The following is a 19,961-nucleotide window of genomic DNA, read 5'->3' on the forward strand; positions in this document are numbered from 1 at the left end:
TTTGCAGTGAATAATTATTTAAACAACACAGCCCTCTTTGTCTGTTGGCAAAAATTCTTTAGAACTAGTTGTTACCCTAATGTGTGTGTTTGTTCAAGTTTCATTAGCTAAATAACTTACCTAATTTTTGTTTCTTTTGTAGCTTGACCACAAATATTCAACTGAGGAATTCAGTTGCTTAGTTGGGATTGGTCAGAGAAGTCGCATCATATTGTTCCTCTTCTCTGACAGCATGACCATGTGTAATCCCATATGCAAGCACTTCTTAGCAGGAATGCTTGCGTGCATGGATGTAAAATTCAGTTTTCATGAAAACTCACCTGTGCAGCTTTGAAATTAATTGTTTTATTAGGACCAACATTTGTATACCTTGATGCTCAATGTTAGTCTCCTAAATCCCTGTTTGGGAACCTAAATGCAAATAGACTGAGCATCACAAATACTGAGCATATAGACAGGTTTCAGAGTAACAGCCGTGTTAGTCTGTATTCGCAAAAAGAAAAGGAGTACTTGTGGCACCTTAGAGACTAACCAATTTATTTGAGCATGAGCTTTCGTGAGCTACATGAAGTGAGCTGTAGCTCACGAAAGCTCATGCTCAAATAAATTGGTTAGTCTCTAAGGTGCCACAAGTACTCCTTTTCTTCTTACTGAGCATATACAAATCCCATTGGAGTCGATGGTACTTATAGGAGCTCAGCATCTTTGATTGTCAGGCTGCTTTTATTTAGGTGCCTGATAGCGTTTTAAAAAACTAATTTTAAATACTCAAGGCTGGCTTCCTCCACTGGTGTGAATCAGCACAGCGTCACTGACTTCTGTGAAGTGATGCTGTTATACACCAGCTGAGGATTTGGGCCCCAAGTTTGCAAATGTTAGCCTGCCGTTTTAGCCAGTTGCTTGATTCTATGATTCTATGAAAGAGGACATGGGGAGGAGGAGAAAGGGGGCATTGAATATGGCTGAGGTGAGCCAGTTGAAAAATACAAGTGCATATTTGCAGGCTGCTGTATTCACAGCTCTCCTCCAGGAGGATGTCTGCGGCACTTGGCAGACAAATGTGAAGTGCATTTGTGGGAAGCATTTGCACCTTTTGCCTGAGAACCGCCCTGGGCGCACGGAGATGTGTTTCTACTGCTCCTTTGAAGGAGGAGGTGGGAGAGAGCCATTGCTGACAATGCCTGCTCCAGGGAGAAGTTGTCCCATGCAGGGATATGTTGCAACAGGACCCAGAGAGAAGGGGCCAGCTTATTTCAGTGGAGCTATGGTGACTGACACCAGCTGAGGATGTGGCCCAAGGTGACTCCATCAGATGCAGGGAGCCCATGTTGACCTTCCCTTGAGTTTGGTGGCAGAACTTTAACAAGTGGCTCCAGATCTATCCCAGTATATCACTGACCTTGGGTTCCCTGAGGGGGGCAAACTGGGTCTTTTGAAAATAAGCCTCTTCGCATGCTGCTCATTCTGCTTCCGATCTCACCTTTACCACCGGTTTAGGACCAGACTGTGGGACACTCACTCAAATTGAGAAGCACCCAACTCTGTATGTAACCCCACCCTACTGATACCATTGGAACTATTTACCGAGTAAGGTACTACTCAGCATGAGTAAGAGTATGGCAGTCTGGCCCTCAGTGGAGTTTACTAGTACTCCGCTCCTGGGGTAACAAAGAATTCCTTTGTGCCCAGCCCCAATCTCTGTCAGTGTTGGGGTCCCATTCTCCGCTAGGTTACATCAGTTTTACTCCACTGTGACTCCATTGATTTCAATTGTGATAGACTGCTGCAAAACTGGAGCAGCTCAGCAGTGGGATGGGCCCTTTGATTTCAAGCCCTGAAGATGCAGGACTTCTAGTACATTTCAGAGCTGGGTTCAATCAAACCCATTGTGTTCCCCCAGAACACTGCTGAGGAGGCATGCGTTTTGAAAGCTAAAAGAATGGCTGTCAAAGATGCTGGCAGCTGTAGTTCACATTCATTTCAGCACCTCTGAAAATCAGGCAATTGCAACGCCTGCAGGTATGTTGCTGCTGGGGAACTGTCGGTGTAAAATGAGCACGAAGGTGGGTGTTAAGAATGGCAGGTCCTTCCCACAATCTACACCAATTATCCCTCCACTGGCTCAGCTCCACCTTGGGTAATTGCATTCTCCCTCCATGTGCTCAGATCCTCTGCTGCTGAAAATCGGTGTAGTCCCATAGCTAAGGCTCTGGCCCGGTGCTCTTCGCTGTTGTTGAGTGGTGGTGTGTGTTGTTTAACATGTTCCATCTCCGAGGTGGTTGCATTTCAGCGATGGATGAAGCGATTCTTCTGCATTGGTTATAAATGTTTTGGGGATCTGCAACAGGATAAAACATTCGAGAAAGGGTTAAGGGCTCCCTGCCAGTCACATGACTCAGCAGGGGATTTAAGGGAGAGTGTGGGCTCTTTTAGGGGGAGATGAGCGAGGCAAGGGGAAAAGATTGTCTCTTGGTCTGGGGAATTGATTTATTTTGATGTCGTCTCCTGAGTTTTGTGCTTGAATGATAAATGGGCTCAGACGCAAGCACCTGAAACTGACTTAGGCGTGGTCCTGATTCCTTCCTGCGCTGATGAGAGAGCCCAGTAATTTACAGAAAACTTTGGGATAAAAAATCCCACGTAGACCAGCACAGCTGGGCAAATCATGCAGGCAACTTTCTGCAACTAGGTACTGGTATATTTTAAGTAGGTTTGCATTGGCCATGCTTACCCACTTTGGTTTTTGCTTTCTGTCGCCATTCATGCATCTGAGTGTTCCTGGCCCAGATATTTGCAGGGAGTGAATTCTACAGCATGTGTTTGTGGGAATTGATTTTGAAATTTGTGTTTGCAGGTATTTGCCCTGGAAGTGTTTCTGTGCTTGCCCTGTCATGTAGTTTATGGGGTAAACTGCAGCTAACCAACATGGATTAAATTCCTAAGGTTCCTTGCTACTTCAGAGTATATAAAATGTGAACATAGAATTAATTGATTAAATTCATAGAAAAAAATTCAAGGAAATTTTGATCTGCTCACCGATATTCCACCGGCATAAAATGAATCCAAATTTTCTGACTAAGTTAGTTATTTGCTCAGCTCTATAACTGGGGAAAAAAAATATTTGTACTGGAGACGTGCAAAGGAACCTCAGTGCAGGATCAGGGCTCTGTTGTGGTAGGCACTGTACAGACAACAACAAAGAAACCAGCCTCTGTCTAAGCCATGCTCACAGTCTATAGGATATTTACAGAGGGTATTACTAATTTAAAATGCTACCAAGTACCTGGCGCACATTGGCCTGGCCAGCTTGAAGGTGCTAGACTCGTGACAGAGACGTCTCACGGTGTCTGAGCGCCCCTCCCATTTCCTTGGTATTTTTCCTCCCGTGGCCCCCATTGCTTTGAGCTCCACACTGCTGCAGAACCATTTGCTTTAAACAAAGTCCCTCCCCGCCCCCCCATGCTTTTTTATTTCTCCAAAGCTTTACTGAAGAATCAATACTGAGAACATTGCCTGACCCTGGTGTGTGTGTGTTTATCTGTCCAAAGGCAGGTTGAGTTTGTTGTTCTGTTCACATTTTAAAAAGCTCGCTATTTATATGGCGATGTGAAGGTTTCCATTCATGCGCCGAAGAGAATTCTTGCAGAAGGAGCGAGAATATCACTCAGACTTGCTTCGTGAACTAGAGGGCAGGTTTAAGATAGCAGCTGCTTTCTGCAGGTTTGGAATTCTCTCCCTTTCCAAGCTTGCCCTTGATTCTTAAAGTGCTCCCTTTACAGGGATTAAGAAGCATGTGCGCACCCTAATATGAAATGGCGCTTGGCACAGAATAGGGAGCTGATCCCTAAAACAGAACAACAGCAACAAAATTCTGCCCCACAATTGTACAATTTAGGGACCGGAGGAGTGTGCTCTCCCCTCCCCTCACTGCACACGCATTCATCCATCCCAGCAGCACTTCAATTAGCAGTCAGATTAGAAGGTCTCCCCACCAGAAGACAAAGGCAAGATCAGTGCTGAGCTTTCTAGTTGCTAAAGAAAAGTCAATCTCCACCTTCAGAACTGTCCTTGCAAAGGAAGAGAGTCGATCCTGATGCCCATAATGTTACAATAGGGGTGTGTAAAATCACACTGGAGTAGATGCATCTCCAATGAGTGAAAATGGAAGTGAACAAATTCAGGACAAAAGTCTGACAGCCTTAAGATGGATTGGGTAGTGGGGATGAAGACAAAGGGGGCGTCTCCCCATGCTTCCACACAGGTGCTGCAGCCTGCAAATCCACTCCCTGGCTCAAAGGGACATAACCCTTTCCCCGCTGCCACCTCCGTGCCCTGAGCTGCCTGCTGGCATCTGGGTGAGTTTAAAAGCAGATGTAAAGAGCTCGCAGTTCGGAGCGCTTGTAACCTGCACACCTCCTGGGTGTGGTGCTCTGTCCCATCTAGTGGCACCAAGACCACTTAGAAATTAATGAGTCTGCTACAGCCTTAGCTAAAGGCATGTGGCTTTTAGCTTGTGCAGTAGAGGCTCATACGCTAAGCTCCAGAGGTCCCAGGTTCAATCCCGCCAGCCGACGCCCAGGGTGTTTTGGCGTTACACGCTCACTCAGGTCACAGCAGCAGAGTGCCTGCCGTGAGTGCTCCACACCCCGCAGTAGAGCCCCGCCACTGTCTTGCTGCAGGATACAAATAATTTCCTTTGACTTCCATGGGATTCCCTTTGTCCAGAGGTGTAGAATCTATCCCCAGCAGAGAAGCAAGACCCCAATTTGGCCTGTCATGCTGGCGATTCACAATAACCGTTGATTCCAAAATCAAACAAGCCCTTTGCTGTGAATCTAAAGATCCGATGGCTTTAAAATGGCTGCTTGGCCACCACACCTCACACACTGGCTGTGTGAAAAGAGGTGTTTTATCCCCTATTACAAGCCTAGTGAAGACGTGACAGTTGTAGCTGGAACCCATGTTAGATGGCGGAGGTATGTCCTCGCCTCCCTCGAGGGTGGTTTAGTGAAGGCAAGGCCAAAAGAAGGGACTGTTTTACACATGAGACTGAGAGCTCATCATATGGAACACCAGTGAACTGAGCCTCGAAAATCTCAGCCTTAAATCATATTTGCTGAGCCAGCCAGGATTTTAATGGCATGAGTCTGACTCCCATTCTCTAGCCCTGTGCAGTCGGGCTCTACAGGACCCCAAATAAATCTGACAAACAGTATTTGGGGAAATGTAGGCTGGAAAGGATCTCAAAAGGTCACCTAGTCCATCCCCCGAGGCTGAGGCTGGACTAAGTGTGCTTAGACCATGCCTGATAGATGTTTGTCTCACCTGTCCTTAAAAACCTCCAGTGACTGGACTTCCATAGCAGTTGTTCAGTGGTGTTTGTTTTTTCAAACCTCCTCCCTCCCTCCCTTTTTCCCCTGCATCCGGGAATAATTTGTGGAGACAACATAAAGCAAACCCAAATCATCTTATGCTAGTCTCACCACCCAGTGATTTGAAATACCCTCCAACTTGCATAACTTAAGCACCATAAATGGTTCCCTGAAGCACTAAAAGAGCAAGAGGAAAAACAAGCAGAAACCCTGAGTTATTTGGGGGTTATTCGGGTTTATCTGAATACTGGGATATTCAGTATGAAAAACATGAGTGTGAGTATAAAGAAGCATAAATATGACTGAGCCCTGCACATATTATTATTAATTATTTCTTTTGTGGTAGCACCCAGGACCCCCGGGTAGGACGCTGTTGCGCTAGGTGCTGGACAAACACAGAACAAAGAGGCGGCCCATGTATCCCTGCTGCTCTTATTTTCTGGGCCAAAAAGGGCTGAGTTTGCTACGTAGACAAATACTCAGCACCTAAGAGTTTGAAAGGGTTGCTCTTTGTTGCTCAAGAGTGAGCCCTAGGGTGCGATTAACAAGCCTAATTTAGGAGTTCCAAAAAGAAGGCCCATTCAGTGAGGAGCTGAACATTAAAAGGCTCTATGACAGGCAGTATAGTTTAGTGGTTAAATCAGCGGCCGCGGAGTTAGGAATTTTGGATTTTCGTCCCAGCACCGCCGCTGACTCATTGCACGGTCTCTCCTTGAACAAATCAGATAATTTCTTTGCGCCTCAACTTCCCAAGATGTAAAATGGGATGACAAGAGAGAACCTTAAATCACCGGGGCCTTTTGAGGCATAACTCATTAATGTATGCAAAGCAGTTTGAGAGCAGAGGCTGTATATGCGCAAATTATTTATAACCGACGGGCTATACAAGGATCCTATATTGTGAGATGCTGAGCTGGATTCACGCTGAGGGGTTTCCATGCCTAGCAGAAAGAATTCAGCACCTCACAGAGTTTTTTCCCAACACACAGTTCCTCACAGCTTATGTCGAGCAATCACTGAGCACATGGCATGAAAAAGACCGTGGTGTAATATCTGTAGTTGCTTCTTGGCTGGAATGAACAAATGCCACTAAAAATTCCCAGTGCAATGCAAAGATTGGAGTTGCCCATCCAGAACAATAACACCTAATGGCTGATGTTGACTTACCTTAAATGCAACTCAGGGAGCTAAATCAATTGTACATCTGATTTTTAATCTGAGGGTCCAGGGTACAAGTCTTGTTCAAGTGGTAGGTTCTTAATCTACATGATAAATTTGTGAATAGGATTGCATGATGGGGTTATCTGTGACAGCAGGGACTGGACTCAGAGACCCGGGGGAGTCCTTCCAGTCCTATGTTTCTAATTCCTGACAGCGTAGCTCAAATTTTTTAGATTTTGCCCACTGGCATCTGAGGCTCGTGACAGATTTAAACCATGAGAGAGACATCTAGCCTGGAATACGATCAGCCCTTGTGCCCCGCTGGGAAAGTGTTATAAATGTGTCTCCAGCTAAATGCGTAGTGAGCCATAGCCTAACTACTTGCAAACAGCACCAGTTTACTGGTATACGCTTTTTTAAAAAAAAAAAAAAAAAAAAAATCAATGGGCTTTATACCAGTATTCTTTCCAGGAAAATAGAGGGAAAGTGTTTAAATTGACAGCAATGGAGAGGTATGAGAATTGCAGGGCGCAGTAGACAGAGGCTGGTCCTGTGCAGGAAAATTTGCAAGAAATTACCCGCATATTCTTTTAACTCTTTTTATTCTTCCACCAATACCTCATCCTCATCCGTGGCTGAGAGGGATTTAGGCTGAGTTCAGTCCGTGTCAAGAAGCGTTCATCGTGCAATCCACATTGTGGGCTGCATGGACGCTCGGCTTTTTGGCTGGTGTAACTTAGACAGTCCTAGAGGCCTAAGTTACAGTAGCCTCGCTGGGCTGGCCGATGGGCTACAGGGTGGCCCAGAATTTCCACAGAGCTGCATGATGTTTCTGTGTCCCTGTCCCTGAGGTGTTCCTCCCACCTCCAGCCACACCCACAGCATGTCCCTCATGCTAGGGCTTGGGAGGGGGGCCTCAGAAGGCCACTTTACGGCTATCTTTCACAGCATCTCTCAGCCACATACAGGGCTTTTAGGGAAAATTTAGGGTCCTTGTTCACTGCTCAGTGTAAAGGGGCTGAAGCAGAGGTAACAATCTCAGCCACTACTGAATAGCTAAGAAGCCCTCCAGTTGGCTAATTAGAACAGACCAAGTGGGAACTCAAAGAATAGATATCCCAGAAATCTTAGGTGTGTACTTAATAACAGCTTCAAATCAAAGGCCTGATCTGAACTGCTGTAAACCAGCACAGCTTCATTTACTTAATTTACAGCCAACTTACACCTGAGGGATCTGGCCCCTGATTTCCAGTTTTGGCTAAAGAAACCATGTTTGCTGCAGTTCAATTCAAGCCTCAAAATCCATTGACCATAGCCTACGCTCCACTTTGCCACTGAGACCTTCTCCTTGACTGAAGAGTCACAGGTGTAAAAACCTCCAGATAAGAGCCAGTGAACACCTTCCTGAGTTTAGTTTGCGTTGTTATCCATGTTCGTCTGCCCTGATGTCGGCTCATTAAGGACATGGTTCTACAGGGGCTGCTTTGCAGAGCTGGTGCAAGGGTTTTAAATGACGGCTCCTGTAGCAGTCTCAGTCTGTTCAATCTCAGTCTGCAGATTCTTCTGCTACATCTTACTTTGACCTTCCCCTTGTTCTTTCGTGCGTGTATGCAAGCGTTTCAACAGCCTGAGGTGGCAGTGTTCGTGAAACTTGTGGGCATTGTTGTAAATGTGACATCACCATAGGGCTATATTTTAGACATTAAGATTGAAGCACGGAAGACATTTATTCATCTGAATCCTGAGAAAGATACAAGATTATATTTTACTATGTGGGACCATGGAAGAGAGAGATTGATACAGGAAATTGAAGCAGCAAGGAGAATGGATGAGTGGTTAAGACATCAGAGCCAGATTTTTAAAGGTATTTAGTCACAGATAGGTGCCTTTTCAAAAGGGTGTAGGCATGGAACTCCCCTTGAATTCAGTGGGTTTGAAGTCAATGGGAGTTAGGAGCCTAGGTGCTTTGGAAAATCCTGCTAGGTGCCTATCCACATCCTGAGGCATCTAAATACCTTTAAAAAATCTGGCCCTTAGACTTTAGTTCCAATATGCATGTGTCCAAGTAGGTTCAAATCCCAGTTCTGGTAAGCTCACTAGCTTGGGCAGTGGTTATATCACTAGACTAGTGATCGGGAGATCTGGCCACAATTCCTGGCTCTGCCACAGACTCACTGCGTGACCACGGGCAGATCACTAAGGCCAGATTTTCGGAGATGCCGACCACCTAAAACTCCAGGTAAAGCCAATGGCAGCGGCAGAGGTGCAGTGCCTCTAAAACTCATGTCCTTAATCTTGCTGTGTTTCAATTCCCCATCTGTACAAATGAGGTAGCAAGAATTCCCTACCTCACAGCGGGTTGTGTGTGAAGAAAAGACATTACTGTTTGTGAAGTGCTTAGATACTACGGTGCTGGACACTTGATCGATAGGTACAGGTAGATAGTTTTGCTGGGAAGATAAGTATATTTATATAAAATGCCCCACTTTTTTAACCTGTCAGAGGAATGTTTGGAGACTCAAAATGAGCAGCACCAGGTCTATTACAGCAAAACTGAGCAGTCACTATTCAGGCTAATTTCTCAGCCTGATGCCAGCTAACTCTTCTCCTCATTTGCTAGTCTGCAACATTCGCAGCACGTCTGTTTTCAGGAAAGTTCATTTTCTTAGGGGCACTGCGGTAAGGACAATTGTTATTGAGTGGAATGAAACAAACAAAAGCATCCAACAGCTGTTCGCAATCTAATTGTCCTTAATTAAACTAGCTCCCTCGCAACTGGAGAGAGGCAATGTCCCAGCAACACGGGCGAGTCTTAATGCCCGTGTCACTCCTCAGAGCTGCTAAGTTCTGAATGTCTCAGGTCTGCCACACACGCTGAAGCCTAATCGTTGCTCACTGACTTTCCGCTCTTTTACAGCTTGTGGGAAGCTGACTGGAATCAGTGACCCAGTCACAATAAAAACCTCTGGATCGAGGTTTGGATCATGGATGACAGACCCTTTAGCTCCAGAAGGTGAAAACAAGGTAAGAGTACAGTATTCCCCTCTCCCCGTCCCACACGCAGCATGTCCCGCGTTACTCCGAGCTCTTTGCATCAAAGCACTGAGACTCTGAATAGAGGTCCACCATCACATGTCCAGTCCAGTGCCCACTGAAGACAGTGGAAAGACTAGATGCGTCTGAGCTTTATTGACCCTGTCTGCACTGCATGCATATCCACACAGCACTTATTAAACTCATAAGGTCCTGCTCAGCAGGTGCTGGGCTGCGTGTCAAACCTGGAATGGACTCTCTAACGGCTGCCTCTTCTTCGATTGGCCCAAAGGCAGGGGAGTTGGAGGGACTGACCACAAGTCATTACAACCCACGCACATTGTAACTTCTTGAAGCTTTGCCTCTTGGTTGGTTTTTTGGGTTTGTTGTTGTTGTTGTTGTTTTTTGAGAGGGGGAGATTTACTTATTTATTTTATTCCTTACATTATTTTTTATGTTAATTTTATTGCTCACGGAAAAGTTCCAGACTCGCAGCCACTGGAGTTCTCTCTTTATCCATTGGTAACGATGGGTCACATTTTCCCCCCGCCCACCACAGTCTGTCTCAACTCTGGCATGCAGGCGGTGCCCCTTGGAGGAGAGGATAGTACCATTTCCATGGGGGTCAGTCCATCCTCAATCTGTTGACTGAGAATGCCAACCAAGCTTGCCTGTTAGGGCCGATTACCATTGTGTTCTTAATGGAGAGGACATGAGTGCACTAGGAACTGGACTGAGACCCATCAAACTCATTCTAGGCAGGGCCGGCTCCAGGCACCAGCGTTCCAAGCAGGCGCTTAGAGCAGCAGCCAGAAAGGGGCGGCAGAGTTTCTGCGGTGGCGGCAATTCGGCTGCAGCTTCTCCATTCTGCTGGCCACGGCGGCAATTTGGCGGCAGCTTCTCTCCCTCCTTCCATCCACGGCGGCAATTTGGTGGAGACAGGTTTTTTCACTGCTTGGGGCGGCAAAACCGGTAGAGCCGGCCCTGATTCTAGGCAGGCTACTCAACATCTGTAATTATTTTTATTAACTTATAAAGCACATTCCTAGGGGGCTCAGTAAAACAGTGGCCTTATTTCCGGCTGGATACCTGGATGCAAATTCCAAGCATGTTACAAGTGCAAAGTGTGCTCTAGGAGCTTTAAATCAGCTTTGAGTTAAAATCCATTTGCTGTTTATTGCTCTGATGAGTACACATTTCTGTTTAGCCCCCTCATGGCAACAGCCCGCTCTCTATAAAATTAATGTTCCCTTAGATTTTTTTTTAAAGGCCTCCCTGTCTGAGGCTTCCATATTTTCTAAAGCATAATGAACAGATATGTGTCCTCTACAAAGCAGATGAGAGGGAGACTCCAATAATTGGCTTGTCGTTCAAGTCTAGATTTATTTGTCATGCTTTGACAAAATTCACACAAGTGTAGATGATGGCTCAAGTTGCAGGTCCATATAGAATCAGGCCCATAGTTATTAGCCAACAGGAAGGGACCATCAAAGTCCCATTAATTTCTATAACACTGCTGCTCATCTCTCAGATAAAGTCATCTGACCAAGCTACATCTTCCCTCCTCCTTCTTCCTCCACCTTCATTGCTGTGTAGAATTAATTTGCTGCATCAGGGGAGGTTTTTGTTTTGTTCAGTTTTGGTCTTTTCAGTTCAGACTGTGCAGCTCTGCTCACAAGGAGGTACGAAGCGAATAACTAGCTGAAAATCAATCTAGGTTTCCAATGAGTGATGGAATGGAAAATATCTGAAGGCATTTGCTGAGGACATTGTAGGATGCAAAACAAACAAAGAAAAAAGCTTGGCTAAATGGAAATTCACTATTGGTTAATGCAGCCTTAGTCAGAGGGGCGGGGCAGCCGCACAGTTAAGGCAGGGTGGGAGGGCAAATTAATTTAATAGCTCACTCTTTGTTTGGGTTCTCTGGCTGAGACTGGGAAGAAGCCTACTAGAAAGAAGATACCTACTGATGATTCCAAAGTCAATTTCAGTTAGGAGAAGCTTCTTAGCTCTGAACATGTGCATTAAACCAAGGGCACTATGCAGAGGGAGAGACAGTCTGTCCCTTCCTCTCTCCAACTTAATCTGTTTAGTTTATTAAAAAGATGAAGGGGCGACTTGATTATAGTGTATAAATATCTTCACAGAGAGACAATATTGGGTACTAAAGGGCTCTTTACTGTAGCAGAGTGAGGCATAACAAGAACCATTGGCTGAAAGCTGAAGCCAGACAAATTCAGATTGGAAATAAGGCAGAGGTTTTTTAACAGTGAGGGTGATTAACCAAGGGGAGTGGTGGATTCTGCATCTCTTGGTGTTTTCAGATCAAGATGGGATGCCTTTCTGGAAGAGATGCTTTAATGAACAAACAAGTTATTGAGTTCAATACAGGGGTAACTGGGAGAAATGTACTGGCCTGTGATATATAGGAAGTCAGACTAGATGACCTAATGGTCCCTTCTGGCCTTAAACTCTATGCATCTGTGAAATTCCAGTTCCTTGCCTGCCCCTTAGTTGCCTTGCCCAAGAGACTCTGAGTCAACTGCAAGATCCAAAATCCCGATGAAAGGGGTTTTATTTTAGTCCCAGGCATCCCTGTTACAGGCATCAGTGGTACAAACCTTAAGAAATGATGAGAGATTATGTCAAAAGGAACAAGCCTCTGTTGCCATATAATGATAAATGTCACGCTGAAGCTAAAATGCTTATTTTCAAGGCTGGGACACCATGATCTGGTGACAAACTTTCATTACAAGTTTATTGCTGTTGTACCTTCTAACTGATGCAGATTTAATCACTTTATCTGATGGAGGTTGGTGCAACAGAGCGACAGTATCTCGTTGCTCATTATTCTTCTGCTGTGTGCTGTTTGGTTCTCAGAGCAGACCTATTGTATTCTGCCGTCAGTCTGGGCCTTGCTTATCCATAAGCTTACAGGGATTTTTAAAGTACATAATCAATGAAGTTGTCTGGCTGGCTTGCTAATTTAAGGTCTTATGGTCAGCTGTTTAGCAAGAGGATTGGCTGCACAGGATCCATCTGATATGACTTCTGACAATAACTAAACCAAATTTTATGCTCATCATCATTAAAAATGTAATTATGGAGCAGAACCAGAACCCTGTACCCTTATCACTTCTCATTTCACTCTCGATAAGACACAGGATTATTCTGCTGGGGCTACATTTTGGAGTATTTACTCAGTCCACTGATGTTAGTGCAGCTACTCCAGATTTACACTGGTGCAAGAGGAGAATCCGGCCCATTACATCTTCAAAACAAACTCTAATTGGCTGATTGCATTATAAGGGCCTTCCGTGGTTCCTAGCGTCTTCAGAAAGCTATTTGTCTGTCATTATTATTAATTATTTGCATTATCTTAGCACTTAGGAGGCCTCTCTTTAATAGCTGTCACACATAATTTCTTTTCTCCAGTAGACAATATTTTTTAGTGTAGGTAGGAAGGGAGCAACAAGGTTTTCTAAGGACTTAGCCCAAGTTTAGAAGTACGTGTATTATTTACAGTAGATTTTATTTAAAACATACACATCTATGAATTTCATCGGTTAAGTGGCAGAGTTTGAAGTCAATGGTGGGTGGTGACCAAAGTGTTGGTCACCACTGAGTTACATCACAATGCTCAATACGTTTGGTGGGTGTTCTTCTGTTCAGGTCCCTAAATGACTCATTTGTTCATGTCATAATATCCCTGAAAACAATTGGGCAGGATTGTGAGTCTCTCCGGAGAAGTCTGGCAATGAAATGGCAGGCGGCCGTTGAAGTCTGGGATTGATGTGTGCTGGCAGAGCTGTGTGTGGAAGAAGCTAACTCAAAGCCAGATTGCACTACGCCTGGCTTGAGACAATGCTATCAATCTCTTGTTTTCTGAAACAAGGAATCTCAGCAGATTCAGCCACCCTAAAATGTTAGCATTATAGCAAGGTTTTCTGCTTTTATGGTTTTAAAAATATCCACAGAGTTTGGCATGTATTACTTTTTAATGCTAAATAATGAAACAGGAGCTGCAGAGCAATAAGATGGCTCAGTTTTCATTTTTTTATAACATTGCCATTTCCTGGATAAATTCAGTTTAAGGTGAGATGTTCTTTAACCCCAAAATTGGAACCCCTAATTCAATAAACTCCACCTTTGAAGGGGGAAATTCCATATCCCTTCTCCCAAGATGTCCTGTCTCTACCATCCTGCTGACGGGCTCAGTGTCTTGTTCCATCTGGGACCTTCTGACACCCATCTCAGGCCCATCAAAGGAGGGGCATGGAACGCTGCAGTTGTGCATACATCCTTCATCCATGTTTGCAGAATGTTTCAAACCTGGGCTGTGTTTGAAATTCAGTGCAGATGTTTTGCAGAGCTCTCAAGTTAATTTGCCATTCTAAGATAAACAGCCAAACACAATGTGTGGATGTTTATATCCATATGAGAGCAGATGACTTCATAGGACCCTGGCAATGGTGGCATGGTGGGATTCTGATCAGTGGATGTTTTATGCATTTACAGTTACATCTACTGTATGTTTGGTTACACAAATCAGTGCAGCTTCTTCTGGAAGCAGCATAATTATCTTTTACATCTTTGATCAAAACAAGGGTTGTGTGAAATTGACAAATACTTCGCGGGACATTTTTTGAGGATAGCTAATCAAACTAGAGATGGGCTCGAAGCAGGGGGTTCAATTCAAACCCTTTCAAAATTTCAGATGGTGAAGCAGATTAGATTAAAATCTCTGGGTTTGATTCCATCCCTTACAGTTCTGGTTCCAGAGCAGATTCAGAATCAGTTTAGACTGAGTCAAAATCTCATGAAATCAGTCAGTACTCTTCAATTTAAGTCTGAATTCCTGGAGTAAAATCCTCACCCTAAAAGTTCTGTTGTTGACTTCATTGGGGCCAGAATCTCAAACTAAAATCTGAATCCCAAACCCTACTCTAATCCAGATATGGGTTTTAACACTGTCTTCTTGGCAAGTTCTTCAAAAAAGAACTAGATAAATTCATGGAGGATAGGTCCATCAACAGTTATTAGCCAGGATGGGCAGGGATGGTGTCCCTAACCTCTGTTTGCCAGAAGCTGGGAATGAGCGACAGGGGATGGATCACTTGGTGATGACCTGTTCTGTTCATTCCCTCTGGGGCACCTGGCACTGGCCACTGTCGGAAGATAGGATACTGGGCTAGATGGATCTTTGGTCTGACCGAGGATGGTTGTTCTTATGTTCTTATGCATATCTGCAGTTAACATGAATTTTCCCATTGATACCTAAGTGCTCAATCTTCCTGCACAGAACTCGATGGAGGTTTTGCAAGGACCATACAGACAAAAGTTGTATTTGTTTAAGACGTACAAATACACCTCCTAAAAGTCATTTCTACTCCTATTTCATATATTATTTCTCCTCCAGCTCAGACAATTTCTGATCTAGAAAACAGCTGTCTTTCTGTTAGACAGCTGCATACAAAATGTCGTCAGTAGGACAGATTTTTTTTTCTCCACGCTCACTGTATTGCTTGATGATTTGCTTCAGTCTTGGTTGCAAATGACTAACACATGTTGTAAGGAGTCTAGACCGTGTCCCTAGTGAACTGGCATTTAAGTAATAATCTAAAATATCTCCACCATCAACTAATGATCTAACAATAGTGAGATTTTGATGTCTTTATCTATTGTGTTGTAACAGCCTCGCTTTGAGCTTTTGATGCAGGAGAGCATGATTTTTAAACGGATAAGGACTTTCCAATGAATTTCTGTGACACTGAGCAATTGCATTCATATTCTTGTGTATGCCAAATTAATGGAGTTCCACTCATCAGATGATATAATTTAATAAATGCTGCCCTGATGAGGCCTACAGGAAGCAAAAAAGAGGCATCAACATAATATATTGTTTTTATACCAGCAGACTGAGATGTTATTGCCCTTTCAAAGGACAAAGACAACTACCTGGTACTTCAAGGCAACAGCTTAAACTACAGAGCTGCTGGAAAGATGTTAGCTTCCCCGTCTTGGAAAGCTTTTGTGTGCTAGTTAATTCAATCAGTTGTTTTTTTAGATTGTGGACCTATTTTTTTGATCATTGGTAGCATCCTCCAAATACATCATTTTCAAGCAGGTTGTCAATTACAGCCTCTCTTCCTAGCAATTTGCTCTGGATTTCTTGTGACCCTTGGTGTCTGTCCATGAGAAAACCTACTGTTAATAACTGCAGGACTCCATGTCATTCTCTGAATAATCAGGGTCTTGGAATGTGTGTTCTGGTGATGAGCTGGAGGGCAACACTTCTAGAACCAGTGAGGCCAGAAAGAGTCTGTCCATTCCTTGTGGGTATAATGAGACACAGTGGGAAAAGAGAGACAGGCTTTTCTCCTCAAAGTGAGGCTTCCTTAGTTTAGTCTTCAGAATGTTCCCTTTTAACATCTCGTTTAATTTCTAAGGTAACTTATGATGCTGTCGCGCTACATATCTTCTAGAAGAGGGGGTGGAAAATCTCTCTCTATATTGCTCATTTGTTATGGTGGTTCTCTGTCTGCTGCCTTCTAACATGAAATGTTTCCATTGTTTGCCTAGGTCTGGTACATGGATAGCTACCACAACAACCGCTTTGTCCGAGAGTACAAAAGCATGTCGGATTTCATGAATACAGACAATTTCACCTCTCACCGTCTCCCTCACCCCTGGTCTGGCACCGGCCAAGTGGTCTACAACGGCTCGATCTATTTTAACAAATACCAAAGCCACATAATCATCAGGTTTGATTTGAAAACGGAGAGCATCCTCAAGACTCGCAGCCTGGATTATGCTGGTTACAACAACATGTACCACTACGCCTGGGGTGGCCATTCTGACATTGACCTCATGGTGGATGAAAATGGCTTGTGGGCTGTTTATGCTACCAATCAAAACGCGGGGAACATTGTTATTAGCAAGCTGGACCCCAACACCCTGCAGAGCCTGCAGACCTGGAACACCAGCTATCCGAAACGCAGCGCTGGCGAGGCCTTTATCATCTGCGGCACGCTCTACGTCACCAATGGGTACTCCGGAGGAACCAAGGTGCACTATGCTTACCAGACCAATGCCTCCACTTACGAGTACATTGACATCCCATTCCAAAACAAATATTCACACATTTCCATGTTAGACTACAACCCTAAGGACCGAGCCCTCTACGCTTGGAACAACGGGCATCAGATACTTTACAACGTCACCCTCTTCCACGTCATCAGGTCTGATGAATTGTAGTCCACTTTTGTCTAGAAACTAATTTAAAAAAAATTACTAATATCAAGGAAACGCACTTATTAAAAAACAGCTGCCAAAATAAAGAACAACTGCACAGAGGATTATACAGCATACACCTGACATCAGCATTACGTCTACATTTCTAGAAGTCCAAGCCTGTGTTGTATAGACTTAAGAATAATCATATACTTGCAGCTGGAACTGCACTTAAAGAAACACTGAAGTTTTTGTTTTGCTTTTGGTTCCAATAGCAAATCTCCAGTACATGCTAAAGAAGTAAGGCAATGACTGTTGGAAATTATCACTGGGGAGTCTCTCTCTGTCATGTGAGTTGCATGGACATTTTCCTACATCAAGGTCAGCTATGATGGATGTGTGATTTGTATTTTAAGTGGAAAAGCTGACCCCCTCCAGGGAGTGTTTGGTTAAGACTAACACTGGTTAGTTTTACTTGCATTCCATTGCAGCTACTGTCTCTCAACTGTGTTTTTGTCTCTTAGATTAACTGTGCTGAGACCCAAAGTAGCTCATGGATCTGTGTCTTAGTAACTATTAACCATGATGGTTTAAGTATGTATTATGAACAAGTTGTTGTATCCATATTGTTTGAACTTATGTATTCAGCAAATATACTGTATCATGTATGTCTGTTATTTACCAGAGGTGGCAAAACTTTGTCTGTCTAGTTTATGCAATGAATGTTGTAAATGCAATGATGTAGTTTGGGTTAATAAATGATGGTTTCGTTTCTAAAAAAATGACAATGAATCAGTGTTCACCCCTAATACACAGGTAACCAATTTCATGTTGCTAATTTTAAAAATATTCTCTTACTATTATAATATCTACACAGCATTATGATTGATGGAAATAGCTTCTGTGGATATTCTGTGGCATCAGATTCCCATAGGAAGTCTTAGGAGGATGGACTTGTGAAGGAAATTAATTTTTTTAAAGAGGAAAACTTTGTACTATCCACAGTTATCTAAGGAACAATAAAACTATTAGGAGACTTCCCTGTTTTGTTTATTGTGTACTGACTCTGTGTATGTAGGGGATGGAACAGTAGTAAATTAGAGAGACAAATTCTGTTCTCAGTTATAGCTTTGTGCAACCATCTTGTGTTGGGGTAACTAAAAGGGGGAAAATGGCCTCCTGTGTACAACAGCTGGCACCAGGCAGCAGCATCAGGAATTTCAAAGGGTAGTCTGCTTTGCAGTGTGCATCATTCAGAGAATCAGGCGGATGCTCTCTCAGTTGCAGAACTTATACATACGTTTAGATTATGGTGTATGCAGCACTGCCCGTGAGCTCTGCCTGGTGTGTACCTGCCTTTCACTCAGCCCCTGGGATTTGGGCAGTGAAAAGCAGGCTGAGTATCTTCTGCTTTAAGGAGTTAAATTCCTCACTTCATTCATATAAACAGTCTCTACTACAAACGGAAGCAAAGCATTGATGCTGTATTGATTCACTGCCAGCAAAAAGACAGCCTCTTTTGCTCCTAGCAGTGCCAAGCCTTTCCTGTTCTGCATCCTGACTAAACCCTTTGGATTTCAGAACAGCATTTGACACGTGGCCTCTCTACACCATATTCGTCAGAGGTGAAGACACTGAGCCTTGGACTTGAAGACTGAAATGAGGGTGTTTTCATAGCCTGGTAATATTTTGTGAAAATTTTAGGATGATGAAACTGCTTGAAAGTTCCGCTTGAAAGACACAGACCCCCAATGTTCGTTAACGGCTCACCATTGCCTCTGATCATCCTCAACCCGGTGTCAGAGACACTAGGTTTAATTCAGCGTAAGACTGTCTTGTCTTGCCTTTGACCATTGTGAAGAGCTCATGGAGCTGAGGAATGTCACGGCATACCAACTCTTGCCTTCAAATAATCCCAGAGTGTCCGACAGATGAATCTGCTAATGCTCTGTGTGCCCTAACACCAATATGCACCCCCTAGCTACCTGTAAAACCATGATCCTTGGACACCCTGCCTCCCTGACCTACTCCTCCCTGACTACCAAGGACATTTCCCCTGTTGATCACCCATCACCATTACCAGATTCCCTATCCTGCCCTCTGCCGACTGATCACTGCTCAGCAGATCCAACACACCAGGTGAAACACAGGTGCCCCATCGCCATTTTCTCCCCAAGGCCACGTCCCAGTTGCCTCTGACCATCAGCAATAATATTAAGGCTTATTGCAATGTACTGGAGATTAGTGCAGGAGAGGGACAAATTGCATTTGATCCAACACCGGAGTCTGATATCCCTTTATTGAATCCATATAGGGCAGGCTGGGAGAGTGTTCTTGTAACAATTAAAGAACCAGTCTTGCATTTCGTATACATGTGAGGAGCCCCCTTGAATTCAATCCCCAGCCTGCCCTTACACAGACTATAAGAATGCTTCCTTTCATTATCATAAACTAAGCTTCTATTCTTTCAAAAAGAGAGAGAAGTGGATAAACATGTCTTGTAGCACCAGCAATCAGGCTTCTCAGCTAAGTCTGATGAGTGCGAATATGTTGCTTTCACCTAAATAAGGCTTCTAGCAGAGAATTCCATAAAGGGATTTCAATGTTAGTCAGTACTGACCACTTCAGAAGTAGCAAGGGCTCATCAGTCATGGGAAATTGAACATAATGAGAGATGCAATCACAGCAAATTGAACATATGGGATTCGTCCTCTTGACCCTAATGCATAATCCCTGCTCAATGTTTCAGCAGAAGATGAAGGGGCGAAAATAAAGGATAACTAGAACACTGTTTTCTCACAAATGGATGGCATCATGGCCAAAGAATGATTCTTCACAACTAGATTTCTGAGCCAGTTGTGTAAATCTTGGAATCCCACCTGGGTGATGACTTACTGAAATGAAATCTCATATCAGGAACAGGGACTGCTTTCTGGGGATTTGATTATATATCACACAGCACATCTCTAATGCACTGAATTGCTACATTATGGGTCTTATAGATTTATAGCAATGGTTTTCCTTTATAGAAGCTAAAAAAGGGAAGAAAGAACCATGATATAATTGGCAACAGTATTGATTTTCAATGTGCAGTAAAAAAATCTGTTAAGCAGGGAGCCTTTAAAGCACCTGCATTGTTTTCACTTAACAAGTGCATTCCAT

At 43.9% G+C, this 19,961-nt stretch overlaps 1 protein-coding gene across 4 annotated transcripts in view; it reads left to right on the top strand.

Annotated features, from left to right (window-relative positions):
* OLFM1 (olfactomedin 1) overlaps positions 1–17,831 on the top strand; it is a 48,819-nt gene extending 30,988 nt beyond the window's left edge. For all 4 annotated transcript variants that reach the window (XM_073314314.2, XM_073314313.2, XM_078849054.1 and 1 more), the window contains exons 5-6: positions 9,451–9,557; positions 16,149–17,831. In XM_073314314.2, the coding sequence (XP_073170415.1) occupies positions 9,451–9,557; positions 16,149–16,823 (782 nt within the window). In that variant the 3' untranslated portion in view covers positions 16,824–17,831. The remainder of the gene's footprint in view (positions 1–9,450; positions 9,558–16,148) is intronic.
* The last annotated feature ends 2,130 nt before the right edge of the window (positions 17,832–19,961 follow it).

The sequence above is a fragment of the Lepidochelys kempii genome, chromosome 16, assembly GCF_965140285.1.
Source record: "Lepidochelys kempii isolate rLepKem1 chromosome 16, rLepKem1.hap1, whole genome shotgun sequence".
NCBI classification, from domain to species: Eukaryota; Metazoa; Chordata; order Testudines; family Cheloniidae; genus Lepidochelys; species Lepidochelys kempii.